Source organism: Mobula hypostoma, chromosome 8, assembly GCF_963921235.1.
Source record: "Mobula hypostoma chromosome 8, sMobHyp1.1, whole genome shotgun sequence".
Taxonomy (NCBI): Eukaryota; Metazoa; Chordata; class Chondrichthyes; order Myliobatiformes; family Myliobatidae; genus Mobula; species Mobula hypostoma.
In genome coordinates, this window is record NC_086104.1 from 91,017,621 (window position 1) to 91,033,601 (window position 15,981).

General features: G+C 43.2%; 1 protein-coding gene across 1 annotated transcript in view; it reads right to left on the reverse strand.

Annotated features, from left to right (window-relative positions):
* The window catches only part of LOC134350719 (ras-related protein Rab-32-like), a 38,499-nt gene continuing 22,518 nt past the window's right edge, over positions 1-15,981 (reverse strand). The window contains exon 3 of the mRNA XM_063056325.1: positions 1-5,379. Within this exon, the coding sequence (XP_062912395.1) occupies positions 5,224-5,379 (156 nt within the window). The 3' untranslated portion in view covers positions 1-5,223. The remainder of the gene's footprint in view (positions 5,380-15,981) is intronic.

Consider the following 15,981-nt stretch of genomic DNA (forward strand, 5'->3'; position numbering starts at 1 on the left):
TATAAAAAACTTTAATGTTATTAAACAAGATAACAGGGGTGTATTACAACAATTTCCATTATATTCTGTTCAAGGCAGCAAGATATCCCAAGGCACTTCACAGGAGTGTGACCAAACAAATAAAATTAAGGTGTCCAAAAGTTTCATCAAAGAGGTTGGTTTATGGGAGACTGCTGAAGGAGAAGAGGCAAAAGGAACAGACATTCAAGGGTGAAACTTCTAGAGACTTGTGCTTTGGTTTCTGAAGGCATGGCCACCAATGGTAGATCAGTCAAATTTGTGGACAAGCAAAGCCTGAAATTAGAGAATTAAGAGTTAAAGGGGTAGGGGGAAGACTGCAGATTTAGGAAAGGGCATGGCCATGGAGAGATTAGCATCTTAAAATCAAAGTGTTTGCTAACTAGGAACCAATATAAGTCAGCAAAACCAGGATCGATGAATGAGTGACAATTCCTGTTAGTTAGTTCATGAGCAGCAGAACAAGGGAGGCAGGACAGGAGAGAACTGTAATGGATGTACAAACATTTGTATAAAAAACCACAACTGATGACCTCAGCAGCAGTTTAGTCAAGGTAGGGTGGGGTTCAGCAGTATTACAAAGATGGTATTAGACTGATAGCAAAGAATTGTACTCTGAAGCTCATCTTAAGGTCAATTGTTACACAAAGACTGAGTTGTCTCAATAACTTTCGTAAGGTGGAGTAGAAGTGAGAACTACAGACTACAACCACAGGTGGTTACTCCAATCTTTAGAATATTTAGCAATCTGCAGAGATGGTGCAGATACTCTTCACTGTTTTTATAGTTAATTAGAAGTTACAGTTCACTTCGTACTGGATGACAAAATAATAGCTGTGAAGAACCAGGATCGGTGGTGGTCAGGTGGAGTTGGGTGTCATCTATGTAAGTGTGGAAAGTGAGGTCATTTTTCCAGGTAGCATTGCTGGAGATGCCTCAGATCATGAGATTTTTCAAATACTGAATTAACAACTTCAAAGAGAAAGTAGAAAATTGAGTGCTGCTATTTCAGTCAATAAACCATGGCAGGTAAAACAGAACAGTTGACAGAATTTTGCCTCCCTAAACCCTGGGATATGTATTTTCACCATAATTGCAGATGACAACAGTTTCCCTATTAACATAGTAACATTAACAGAAAATGTTAATATTTGTAACACAAAACAACTTTTATGGATAGGAAGCACAAGTGAAGTGCAAGATTTTGAGATATAATCATCAATCTCCCACTGTATGAAAGTGAAACTAGATCACATGTAGTTTTTAAGTGGAAACAGAGTTTGAGCTAAAGGGTAGAGAAACTAAAGTTATTCTCTTTCCAGGAGTCAAGCACGTAATCCTAGCTCACTCCTCAGTAGAGTCGTGAGGAAAGTGAAAAAAACATGTGCATTTACATAGCATCTTTCCGTTCATTCTAATTTGCTCTGCAGCTGATTAATTATTTTGTAATGTGTTCGATGCTTTAATGTAGGTAGAGCAGCAGGCAATTTGTGCATAGTAAATAATTACCAAATAGAGAGTGGTGCTTGGTAAGCCAGAAGTTATTGACATTTGCCCCACAATGTTGCCAGATGCCAATTTCCTACATTCTCACTGTGTGATACATTTGCAAGTCAGAATCGCTGGAGATAGTGCAGTTTTGGATTTCCCATTTCCTGCTGCTTCTCTCCTCCCAGATGACAAGGATCACTAGCAAAAACTGTATTATTGAAATAACCTAAGTCTTCTTTTAAGGGAAATGGAAATAAAAGTAATTAAATACTTCTTAGCATAGACATTTATTATGGGGAAAGTAACCAGAATCTGTTCAGGATAGAATAACTTGTTATTTTCCACTAATTATTAACAGCCAGAATGGATTTTCAATTACAATTCATACAAAACGACTTGAGTTTAATTCCTTAGAAACAGTAGGGGAGGAAAAACTTATGAATGTGATTTATACAGACCTCCAAAAGACAGTTAATAAGGTTCTACGTGAACAATTGTTTAGAAAAATGAATGCATAATAAAAGAACCAGTATCTCCCTGATACAGAAAACTGATTAATAAGTAGGAGACAGATAGTAAACATACTGGGAGTACACCCAATCTGAAAGGACTGGCTGCTGGTGCTTGTCAGGAGCTGCACTGTCAGTATAGTCATACCAAGATAAAGCAACCAAAAGCATTGCATTTAAGTTTGCTGATGACATTAGAGTAGGTGATACAGTAAATTGTGTGCCAGGCACAAGACATTGGACATTGATAGACTGAGCAGTGCTAAATGGAATTCAAAGTGGGAGCTCATTTGTTTTGAACCTAAGATAAATCAGAATAGTTTCCAAAAAGTAAGACATTTCAGAACCCAGAAATGTTTTTAAAACTAGCAGGCATCAAAAATATATATACATTTTTAAAATGGATAACAGAATGCTGGCCTTAATTTCAAATGTTCTGGAACATAAAAGAGTGGACATTGTATTGCAGCAGTATAAAGCTCTGCTTAGGCCTCATCTTGAATAGTGAATTTAGTTTTCAGTGCTGCGGATTGAGGAATATATTTTGGTGCCATTGAGGCCACAGCATAAATTCACCACAATTATCCCTGAACTGAAAGGTTTAAATTATGAGTATGCTCTTGAATATACAAGAATAGTAGGAGGTCTAATTGAAGTATTTAATAATGGCCAAGAGTCTTGATAGGTTGGATGAATGGAACTAATTTGCTGTGATAGGCAGATGATTGATGCTATGGAGGTGAAAGAAGCCAGAGGTTGTGATGGAGAGGATTAGCGCTCAGAAGCTCAATGTGGAGTTATATAGCACAGTGAAGGTGGTTTAGCAAGAGCTGACAGTCAGGACAGCAGCAGTTGCTCAGATACGGAGACGGGAGCATCGGCCGAGGAAACTGCAGCTCATTCACGGTGGATAGGCAAGTTGGGCAGCAAGACAAAACAAGCAGTGAAAGTGCTAGGTGGGGGGGGGGGTGGCAGAGAGAACGAGATTCCTCAACATGGGTGTGGAAGCTGTCCCTGCCATTATCACCACAATGATGTGAACAAGTGTCAGCCTAAAGCTGAGGATGAGTAAACCCCAGAAAAGATCCATGCTTGTAAGAACTGGTAGGTATTTCAGATTCACAAACTCATGTAATTCCTTTAAACAGACATTGTACTTATAGCAAATATGATGCAAACATTCACTCCACCCAATCTGTTCCAAGTGGCTTTATGTCATTTCCCTGTTCTTTACCTATCCAGAATGTCCAAGGCACTGTGCTGAAATTCAATATGTGATCTTATCTAGAGCACTGTGTGGTTTATTTTAAGTTTCTGATCCATGTAAGTGGCTGGTAGAGAAATGCTATGAAGGGATTGTCAAATGCTGGCAAGAGGACACGTGGCTAACAGAAGGTTCACCCTTATTACATGAGGTTCACTGCTCTCTCAGAGACTATAGTTCAGGAAAGGCAATGGTAATCTGCCGTAAGACTTTTTTTGTTCGCCCCTTCTTTTTTTTCTGCATTGGACTGCCTACAGACAGGGCTGTTACCTTACAGTGAACTGGGACCAGTCCTGATTTTCAATGCTGTTAATGTGGAGTTTGCACGTTCCTCCTGTGACCACTTGGTGCTTCAGTTTCTGCTCCGTCCCAAAGACGTGAGTTGGTAGGTTAATTAGCCATTGTAAATTACCCTGGTCTGTGGCTGAGGGATAGAATCTGTGGGAAACTGATGGGATTAGGGTTAATTAGCCATTGTAAATTACCCTGGTCTGTGGCTGAGGGATAGAATCCATGGGAGACTGATGGGATAAGTGTTAATGGGCATGTCATGGTCCCAGTGGACAGTGGGCTGACTAGACTGTTCCCATGCCCTAGGACTTTATGCTTTCTCCTCCAGTTTCCCGAGGTCGGACTGTCACCTTCCTCTCTCTGACTCTGTGCAGAATAGAGACTCTCTGAGAGTTTCAAACTACACGTTTGAAAAGGCACAAAGTACACAGGGATACCCTTGAGGCAGATTTTTCTTAGGGAGAAGATAATTTTTAAGGAGAGACTTCCAGTGCTCAAAGCCCAGGTATTTGAAAGTACAAATGCCTTCATTTGCACTCAAAAGTTGGTGAAAGCTACTAAGAGACTAGAATTGGGAGAATGCAGGATTTTGGGATAAAGAAATAGAGAGATATAGAAGCTACCAAAAGTTCTGATTGCAAGGATAAAAATTTTCACTTCAAGTACACTGGAAGCCTGTACAAGATGTGGAACGAGGAAATGGTGCGTGCTAGGTTAGTTCAAGTCAAGGTCACTTCGGTTGAAGTTTATCAGATTTATAAGCACAGAAACAATCAGCCACATTCACTTCCCGTCAAGACTGGAAACAACAATCAGAGAGGTGAGGGCGTCAGAAGAAGGCAGGTTAAACACAGAGCAGTGACAGACACTAATGAAACATGGAAGGAGATGGTCTTTGTGCTTGGGAGGGTGAGTAAGTGGGACTATACCTGAGAGTTTGAATACCAGTAAATTCCTACCTACTTCTGTTGACTATCAGATTGAAATTAACAGCCATGAGCTGCTGCAGCCAAGAATTTGGGAAATTCACAAACCATTAAAGCCAGGATACTCCAGGAAGATGTGAATTTGCTGTAGTGACAAGTATTGCATAAAACCCATATTTGAAGCATCTCACCAGGTTTACAACACATTTCACAGGATGTCATAACAACTGTGCCACATCTTAAACCGTTTAGTAAACTTAAGTAAAATACTGCTATTGACCAAAAGACATAGGACCACAATTAGGCCATCAAGTCTGCTCTGCCATTTGATCGTGACTGATTTATTTTCCCTCTCAACCCTATTCTCCTGTCTTTGAATTGGTCAGAAGCAGGCACCTGAGACCAGAAATACTGAGATAACACGAGATAGACTACACAAAATAGATTCTTCTTGAAAAACTGACAAAATAAGTATATTTTAAAGTTATTTCAAAAGCATAATACAAAAATGGAGAATGTATTACTCTTACCATTCTACCATTCCACTTTTAATTAAAACTATGATAATATTTTCATTTTAAATAGATGTTAGCCTAAATCATGCTCCTGCCCATTAGTTTTGTTTAATAATCATCCAAGTTCATCGTTGTGTAGGAACGGTCACCCGGATATTGTGCTTTCCAAAATGGATAGTTAGACAGTTGTAGAAGACAAACATGGTGTGTTAGCAGCATTGTGACTTGCTCTCAGACTCTTCAGTACCCTCCGTTAATTTAATTATATCGTCTGCATTGGTGTCCTCTGATAGATGGTGGATGCATTCGATGGACAGAATATTCCCCACCAAGAATTTCATAGCTTCATCAACATTTATGTTGTCCTGCAAACATCAGAAAAATACTTTATTAAAAGTTAATGCATTGGAAAGAGCATCCATGTGCAAGGGAATGCTGGTATATAATCATTATGTCTAAAGAACTGACTCGCCAACTCAGGAGCAACAGTCCAATCCACTGACCCATACAGAACGTTAAGACTCATACACGTGCTGCTTTTTTGATACATCCCTCGACCTGTAACCCTCCCCCAAAAGTGGAATTTATTGTCATATTTACAACTGCAAGTGCAATGAAATACTTACTTGCAGCAGCATTGTGGCTTATAGCATCATATAAGCAGCATTCCTTCGCGTGAAAACAGGACCTTTGGCCTAGCCGGCCCATGCTGTCTCAGCATGTCACAATGGCCCACATTTGGGCCACATCCCTACAAACTTTTCCTATTCACGTATCTGTCCAAGTAACTTAAATGTTTTCAATGTACCTGCCTCAACCAATTCCTCTGGCAGCTCACTTCACATACGGACGACCCTCCGAGTGGAAAAAGTTGCCCCTAAGGTCCCTAGCAAATCTCTCTCCTCTCACCTAAAACCTAACCCTCTAGTTCTTGATTCTCCCAACCCTGGAAAAAAATGGTGTACATTCACACTATCATTTTATACAGTTCTGTTAGATCATCACTAATTCCCCAACACTCCAGTGGAAAAAGTCCCAGACTGCTCAACATCTTAAATCAGTTCCCACAGTCAGGACACCATCGTTATACATTTCCTTTGTAGTCTTTTCAGCTTAATGGCAACTTTCCTATAGTGGGGTTACCAAAACTGAACACAACATTCTAAACGCAAACAACAGGAATTCTGCAGATGCTGGAAATTCAAGCAACACACATCAAAGTTGCTGGTGAACGCAGCAGGCCAGGCAGCATCTCTAGGAAGAGGTACAGTCAACGTTTCGGGCCGAAACCCTTCGTCAGGACTAACTGAAGGAAGAGTGAGTAAGGGATTTGAAAGTTGGAGGGGGAGGGGGAGATCCAAAATGATAGGAGAAGACAGGAGGGGGAGGGATGGAGCCAAGAGCTGGACAGGTGATAGGCAAAAGGGGATACGAGAGGATCATGGGACAGGAGGTCCGGGAAGAAAGACAAGGGGAGGGGGACCCAGAGGATGGGCAAGGGGTATAGTCAGAGGGACAAAGGGAGAAAAAGGAGAGTGAGAGAAAGAATGTGTGTATAAAAATAAGTCACAGATGGGGTACGAGGGGGAGGTGGGGCATTAGCGGAAGTTAGAGAAGTCAATGTTCATGCCATCAGGTTGGAGGCTACCCAGACGGAATATAAGGTGTTGTTCCTCCAACCTGAGGGTGGCTTCATCTTTACAGTAGAGGAGGCCGTGGATAGACATGTCAGAATGGGAATGGGATGTGGAATTAAAATGTGTGGCCACTGGGAGATCCTGCTTTCTCTGGCGGACAGAGTGTAGGTGTTCAGCAAAGCGGTCTCCCAGTCTGCGTCGGGTCTCGCCAATATATAAAAGGCCACATCGGGAGCACCGGACGCAGTATATCACCCCAGCCGACTCACAGGTGAAGTGTTGCCTCACCTGAAAGGACTGTTTGGGGCCCTGAACGGTGGTAAGGGAGGAAGTGTAAGGGCATGTGTAGCACTTGTTCCGCTTACATGGATAAGTGCCAGGAGGGAGATCAGTGGGGAGGGATGGTGGGGATGAATGGACAAGGGAGTTGCGTAGGGAGTGATCCCTGCGGAATGCAGAGGGGGGGGGAGGGAAAGATGTGCTTAGTGGTGGGATCCCGTTGGAGGTGGTGGAAGTTACGGAGAATAATATGTTGGACCCGGAGGCTGGTGGGGTGGTAGGTGAGGACCAGGGGAACCCTATTCCTAGTGGGGTGGCAGGAGGATGGAGTGAGAGCAGATGTACGTGAAATGGGGGAGATGTGTTTAAGAGCAGAGTTGATAGTGGAAGAAGGGAAGCCCCTTTCTTTAAAAAAAGAAGACATCTCCCTCGTCCTAGAATGAAAAGCCTCATCCTGAGAGCAGATGCGGTGGAGACGGAGGAATTGCGAGAAGGGGATGGCGTTTTTGCAAGAGACAGGGTGAGAAGAGGAATAGTCCAGATAGCTGTGAGAGTCAGTAGGCTTATAGTAGACATCAGTGGATAAGCTGTCTCCAGAGACAGAGACAGAGACAGAAAGATCTAGAAAGGGGAGGGAGGTATCGGAAATGGACCAGATAAACTTGAGGGCAGGGTGAAATTTGGAGGCAAAGTTAATAAAGTCAACGAGCTCTGCATGCGTGCAGGAAGCAGCGCCAATGCAGTCATCGATGTAGCGAAGGAAAAGTGGGGGACAGATACCAGAATAGGCACGGAACATAGATTGTTCCACAAAGCCAACAAAAAGGCAGGCATAGCTAGGACCCATACGGGTGCCCATAGCTACACCTTTAGTTTGGAGGAAGTGGGAGGAGCCAAAGGAGAAATTATTAAGAGTAAGGACTAATTCCGCTAGACGGAGCAGAGTGGTGGTAGAGGGGAACTGATTAGGTCTGGAATCCAAAAAGAAGCGTAGAGCTTTGAGACCTTCCTGATGGGGGATGGAAGTATATAGGGACTGGACATCCATTCTAAATGTGGCTTAAACAACATCTTGGTGGCTGTAGAGTTTTTTTTTCCAGAGGTCTGAGCACAAAACACGAAGCTGACACTTCAACATTCCCTTTGAATGGCACTCCAGCAGAAGGTGTCTTTCAGTATATATATTAAACCAAGGACCTGTGTACCCTCTTGGGTGGATCCCATGGTACTCAGAAAAGCCAATATTAATTCTTCAGTCAATAGTTCAAGAACAGTATCTGATCTTTTCTGCATTAGAGTAGAATATACACTAATTTATTGCCAGACTTCTGAAGTAAAATTGACTGCACTTCAAACACTTCACTGCCTGCAGTACTTGGAGATGATCAGAGACAGTGAAAGATGTAACTATTCATTAAATGCCACTTTCAACAGGACCACTTCTGATCTAATTAATCTGAATTTTCTCCGCTTTCATCAGTTAAAATTGGTCCTTCTTATTTCTTTGCTAATGCATACTGTTGGAGAAAGAAGAAACCCTTTAGAGGAGATACTCTTGGGGCTAGTAGTCAGTGTGGTGCGTTGCCTCCTGGTTGCCAGGGTCAAGGATGCCTCTGAGCAGTTGCAGGAAATTATTGAGGGGTGAGGGCAAACAGCAGGTTGTTGTACATGTTGGTACAAATGACAAAGGCAGGACAAGGGATGAGATCCTGCAGAGAGAGACAGATACGAGGTAAGAAGTAGAACCTTGAGAGGAGTGATCTCCAGGTTACTCCTGGTGCCATGTACTGACAAGGTCAGATAGAGAAGAGTAGGCCAGATGAATTCATGGCTGAGGAGATGGTGTGGGGTGCAGGGATTCATATTCTTGGACCACTGGGATCTCTTCAGGGATAGAGTGAGCCACACAAGAAGGACGGGTTACACTTGAAACAAAGGAGGACCAATATCCTAGCAGGGAAGTTTGTTACACAGATTGATTTAAAATGGATTGGCAGGTTTGGTGGGACTCTGACCAGGGGCAAATTATGGGATAAAGCAAGTTCAAAGTAAATTTATTATCAAAGTATATATATGTCACTGTATACAACCCTGACATTCATTCTTGTGGGTGTACTCAATAAATCCATAAAAGAATAATAACCATATTAGAATCAAATCGAAAGACCCCACCAATGGGGCTCTCATTCTGTGTGCTAAAGACAATACACTGTGCAAATACAAAAGGAAAAAAATAATATTAACAAATAAATAAGCAATAAATATCAAGAACATGAGATGAAGAGTCTTTGAAAATGAGTCCATAGGTTGTGGGAACATTTCAATGATGGGGCAAGTGAAGATGAGTGACGTTATCCTCTTTGGTTCAGGAGCCGGATGGTTGAGGAGTAATAACTGTTCCTGAACCTGGTGGTGTGAGGCCTGAGGCTCCTGTACCTTCTTCCTGATGGCAGCAACGAGAAGAGAGCATGACCTGGGTGGTGGATGTCCCTGATGATGGATGCTGCTTTTCTGCGAGAACGCTCCATGCAAGTGTGCTCAATGGTAGGGAGGGCTTTACCCATGATGGACCGGGCTATTTCCACTACTTTTTGTAGGATTTTCCATTCAAGGGCATTGGCATTTCTATACTAGGCTGTGATGCAGCCAGTAAATATACTTTCCACTATACATCTATAGAAGTTTGTCAAAAATTAAATGCAAGTTTAGATATCGGGATAGCCACAGGCACAGTAAAGGCATGGAAATTAATATACAGTTAAACTGCATTTATTTCAATGCACAAGATTTAAGAGGTAAACTGGATGAACTCAGAGCACGGACTGGCTCTGAGGACTAGGGTGATATAGCCGTAACAAAAACGTGGCTGAGAGAAGGGCAGGACCAGCAGCTCAATATTCCAGGATACATATCTTTCAGGTGTGAAAGAGGCACAGGTAAGTGAGGGGGTGTTGCTTTTTTGATAAAGGAGGACCCTACAACAGTGCTTAGAGATGACATTCTTGGGGGAAATCATCCAATGATACCATAGAACTTAGAAAAAGGAGGGGGGAGGTCACATTAGTGGGGCTATATCACAGGTCCCCCAATAGTCAGAGAGAGCTTAAGGAGCAGGTGTAGAGAGAAATTGCTCATAGTTGTAAGAATAACAGGAATGTATTAGTGGTAGACTTTAATTTCACTTCCATTGACTGAGTCGCCCAGTGTATTAAGGGCCTGGACTAGGTGGATTATGTGACATGTGTCCAGGAAAGTTCCCTGAGTCAATATATAGAGGCTCTACGTGGGGCAGTGCAGAAACAGACCTTCTCATAGGGAATGAGGCAGAGCAAGTAGCTGAGGTGACAGTCAGGCAGCACTCTGGCTCTAATGCTATAATTCTGTATGGTTTAAGACAGTGATAGAAAAAGAAAGGACAGGTCCACAGGTCAAGGGAACATTTTAGGGGAATTAAGCAGGAATGAGCAGAGATCGATTGGATGAACCCGTTTCAAGGAAAACAGACGGATCATAATTGGGAGGCTTTTTAAGAGAATGATAAGGAGGCCAGGAGAAGCATGTTCCTGTTAGGGTGTAGGATAAGCCAGTTAAGTTTATGAAACCTTAGCTGAGAGACAGAGGCTCTGATGGAGAATGTAGAAGCATACATTGGATTTCAGAGGTTGGGAATAAGGAAATCCCTTGATAACTACAGAAAATTAAAAATACGTTTGAGAAGGAAATTCAGAGGGCAGAAAGGGTAAGGAAAATCTCAAGAGGTTCTGTAGCTGTATTAAGAGTGAATGGTGGTGTGGGAAAATGTAGGTTCCCTGAGGATTCAGTAAGGCCACCTATGTCTTGACCTGCAAGCGATGGTTAGGATTCTTAACAAATATTTCTCCAATGTTTACTGAGAAAATCACGGTTGCTCAAGAGATAAGAGGGATAAGTGGTGAGGTTTTGGAGGACATTTATATTACTAGGGAGGAGCTATTTGCAGTCTTACAGTACATTAAGGTGGATTATCCTCAGGGACCAACCAAGAGCATCCTCAGACTTCATGGGATGTTACAGAAAAAATTGTGGGGCTCATGTGGAGATATTTGCTCCAATGTTAGCTGTAGGTGAAGATCCCAAAGAGTAGAAGGTGGCCAATGTTGCTCCACTGTTTAAGAAGGATAGCAAGGACAATCCAGGGAACTACATGTCAGTCAGACTGACGTCAATAGTGGGGAAGTTACTGGAGGGAATTCTGAGCGACAGGATCTACCTACATTTGACAAGACAGAACCTGATGAAGAGTTAACATCGACAATGTTGCTTGACAACCTTTTGAGTATTTTGAAGAGCTAACTGAAAAGATAGATGAGAGTGGCGCAGTGGATATTGTCTATTTGAACTTTGCAAGGCCTTCAACAAGGTACTGCATGGAAGGCTGTCAAGAAGGTTAGATCCCATAGAATACAGGCAGAGCTAGTTAGGTGGATTCAAAATTGGCTCAGAGGTTAGAAGCAGAGGGTGGTGGCTGATGGTTGATTCTTAGAATGGAGGCCAGTGACTAGTGGTGTGCCAGAGGGATCAGTGTTGTGATTCATTATTTATATAAATGATTTGGACGAGGATACACAAGACTTAATCAGAAAATTTGCAGGTGACACAAAATTTGAGGTGTTATTGATAGTGAAGAAGGTTATTGTAAATTACAAGGCCATCTTAATTTCAAATGTAATTCAATACAGATAAGCGAGAGGTGATGCATTTTGGAAAGTCAAACCAGTGTAGGACTTAAACTATGAATGTTAGGGCACTGGATAGTGTAACAGAACAGAGGGAGCCGGAAGATCAATTGCATAATTCATTGAAAGCAACATCACAGGTAGACAGGATGGTCAACAGCACATTTAGCATGCTGGCCTTCATCAGTCAGGGCACCAACTACAATGTGGTTTCACCAAGTAAAGCAACTGGGACATTGGTGAAACCACATTCGGGAGTAGCGTGTACAGCTTTGGTCACCCTGGTTATAAGACAGACGAGGTTACTCTGGAAAGAGTAGAGAAAAGAATTCCAAGGATTTCCCAAGACTAGAAAGCCATAATTATAGGGATAGATTGGCTAGGTTCGGTCTCTATTCCTTGGAATGTAGGAGAATGAGGATGACCTTATAGAAATCCTAGAGTGAGGGTTCAAATGGGGTGGAGTTTGTTAGGTGTGTTCAGGAAGGCTTCTTGACACAATATATAGAAAAGCCTACAAGAGGAGAGGCTGTACTTGATCTGGTATTGGGAAATGAACCTGGTCAGGTGTCAGGTCTCTCAATGGGAGAGTATTTTGAAGATAGTGTTCACAATTCTATCTCCTTTACCATAGCACTGGAGAGGGCTAGGAACAGACAAGTTAGGAAAGTGTTTAATTGGAGTAAGGGGAAATATGAGGCTATCTGGCAGGAAATTGAAAGCATAAATTGGAAAAAAGATGTTCTCAGGGAAATGTGTGGAAGAAATGTGGCAAACGTTCAGGAGATATTTGTGTGGGGTTCTGCATAGGTACATTCCAATGAGACAGAGAAAGGGTGGTAGCGTACAGGAACCGTGGTGTACAAAGGCTGTTGTAAATCTAGTCAAGAAAAGAAGAGCTTATGAAAGGTTCAAAAAACTAGGTAATGATAGAGATCTAGAAGATTATAAGGCTGGCAGGAAGGATCTTAAGAATGAAATTAGGAGAGCCAGAAGGGGCCATGAGAAGGCCTTGGTGGACAGGATTAAGGAAAACCCCAAAGCATTCTACAAGTATGTGAAGATCAAGAGGATAATAGGACCAATCAAGCGTAACAGCGGAAAAGTGTGTATGGAACCAGAGGAGATAGCAGAGGTACTTAATGAATACTTTGCTTCAGTATTCACCACGGAAAAGGATCTTGGCGATTGTAGGGATGACTTGCAGTGGACTGAAAAGCTTGAGCATGTAGATATTAAGGAAGAGGGTGTGCTGGAGCTTATGGAAAGCATCAAGTTGGATAAGTCACCAGGACCAGACGGAATGTACCCCAGGCTACTGTGAGAGGCGAGGGAGGAGATTGTTGAGCATCTGGCGATGATCTTTGCATCATCAACGAGGACGGAAGAGGTTCTGAAGGATTGGAAGGTTGCAGATGTTGTTCCTTATTCAAGAAAGAGAGTAGAGATAACCCAGGAAATTATAGACCAGTAGGTCTTACTTCAGTGGTTGGTAAGTTGATGGAGAAGACCCTGAGAGGCAGGATTTAAGAATATTTGGAGAGGCATAATATGATTAGGAACAGTCAGCATGGCTTCGTCAAAGGCAGGGCATGGCTTACGAGCCTGATTGAATTTTTTGAGTATGTGACTAAACGCATTGATGAAAGTAAAGCCATAGATGTAGTGTATATGGATTTCAGCAAGGCATTTGATGAGGTACCCCATGAAAGGCTTATTGAGAAAGTCAGGAGGCATGGGATCCAAGGGGACATTGCTTTGTGGATCCAGAACTGGCTTGCCCACAGAAGGCAAACACTGGTTGTAGACGGGTCATATTCTGCATGGAAGTTGGTAACCAGTGGTGTGCCTCAGGGATCTGTTCTGGGACCCCTACTCTTCGTGAGCAGATGGAGTTCAACCCAGATAAGTGTGAGGTGGTTCATTTTGGTAGGTCAAATATGATGGCAGAATATAGCATTAATGGTAAGACTCTTGGCAGTGTGGAGGATCATAGAGATCTTGGGATCTGAGTCCATAGGACACTCAAAGTTGCTATGCAGGTTGACTCTGTGGTTAAGAAGGCATACGGCGCACTGGCCTTCATCAACTGTGGGGTTAAGAGCCAAGAGGTAATGTTGCAGCTATACAGGACCTTGGTCAGACCCCACTTGGAGTGCTGTGCTCAATTCTGGTCGCCTCACTACAGGAAGGACTTGGAAACTATGGAAAGGGTGCAGAGGAGATTTACAAGGATGTTGCCTGGATTGGGGAGCATGCCTAATGAGAAGAGGTTGAGTGAACTTGGCCTTTTCTCCTTGGAGCGACAAAGGATTAGAGGTGACCTGATAGAGGTGTATAAGATGATGAGAGACATTGATCATGTGGATAATCAGGGGCTTTTTCCCAGGACTGAAATGGTTAACACGAGAGTGCATAGTTTTAAGGTGCTTGGAAGTAGGTACAGAGGAGATGTCAGGGGTAATTTTTTTTTACTCAGAGAGTGGTGAGTGTGTGGAATGAGCTGCCGGCAGTGGTGGTGGAGGCGGAAATGATAGGGTCTTTTAAGGGACTCCTGGATAGGTACATGGAGCTTAGAAAAATACAGGGCTATGGGTAAGCCTAGGTAGTTCTAAGGTAAGGAAATATTTCACAAAGCTTTGTAGGCCGAAGGGCCTGTATTGTGCTGTAGGTTTTATATGTTTCTAAATGTTTAAGATTATGAGAGGTGGATAGTGTGACAAGAATACACATAGATTAAGATGTAGCTGTCCTGTGCTGGCACCAGTGGAATCAGCAGTTGGTCTGCCACCTGTCTTCAGGAGAGAGAGAGATAAGGAAAACAATGAAGCAGCATTTGGAGATGTTAATGAAGGAAGGAGAGCTGTCAAGAGCGGTTCCCCCTTTGAACCCTGAACTGTTTGAAGTGATGGACAGGCGATACCCCAACAGGGGGATAAAAAGGGACAGGTTCGCTAAGGCAGGACACACCCGACACCCGAGGTAACAAGACCCTGGAAGCGGTGCGTCTCTCACAAGTCGGTGGGAAGTATCGGGCCATAAACGCACAGAGTGGAAGGGGACGATCGGCGGGAACCTGGTGTGTGTCCACCCTTGCCTGGGTGCCAGGTTCACCGCAGGGAAACGATTGTATCTGGAAACGGAGGGGTCACGGTCGGTGACCTCAGATGACATCACAAAGGACTCGCCCGAAAGCTGACTGTGAAGGTCTGTGTGGAAGCCTTGAATATTCATTCGTTTTTTGCTCTCTCTCTGCTTCCCCCCACTGCCCATCGCCACGGCAGCGTTACTGCGAACTGAACTGAACTAAATTGAACTGAACTTTGAGTCACTTTGAAACTGGTCATTTACCCCTAGACAACGATAGAGCTTGATTAATCCTGTTATCTTAATTCTGTGTACATGTGTGTTTATCATTGCTGAACTGTTGCATTTATTATCCTTTTGATTAGAGCACTGTGTTGCTTGTTTCTTTAATAAAACTTTCTTAGTTCTAGTAATCCAGACTCCAACTGAGTGATCCATTTCTGCTGGTTTGGCAACCCAGTTACAGGGTACGTAACATAAGTGGGGTTCTCGTCCGCGATTGTGAACGCTAAATTTGGGACGGAGTAAATTGATTGGGTCAAAATTCCCGAAAGAAAGAAAAGACAAACAGCAGAAATGGAGGCTGAGGAAATTATAAAGGCGCTGACCTTGGAGGCATTAGAGGATGCCAGGAAATCGGAATTGGTAGCTGTGGCCAAACGGGTGAATCTTGCTAAGGGGAAGTCGACAATGAGGAGAGAGGAGATACACAGAGCTATCGTAGAGCACTATGTATCTAAAGGTGTGTTTCCCCAAGGCGAGCTGGAGGTGGTGTCTATTGAAAAACCTGCCGGAGACGCGGTACAGGTACAGCTTGAAAAACTGAGACTCGAGCACGAGTTCCGGGTACGGCAGTTAGAACACGAAGAAAAGCAGTTAGAAAGGTGGGAGAAAGAGAGAGAGTTAGAAAGGCAGGAGAAAGAGAGAGAGTTAGAAAGGCAGGAGAAAGAGAGAGAGTTAGAAAGGCGGGAGAAAGAGAGAGAGAAACAGTTGGAGAGAGAAGAGAAAGAGAGGCAATGGGAGCGAGAAGAGAGAGAGAGGCAGAGGGAAAGGGAATTTGAGCTGGAGAAGTTAAAGATAAGGGCCGAGCAGGGGCTCGTGCCGAACCAAGGTGGAGGGTTCCGGGCGACCCAGGAGGTTAGGCTGGTTCCCCCATTTGACGATACCGACGTGGATCGGTACTTTCTCCATTTCGAAAAAGTGGCTATAAGTCAGGACTGGCCGAGGGATAAGTGGGCTGTTTTGCTTC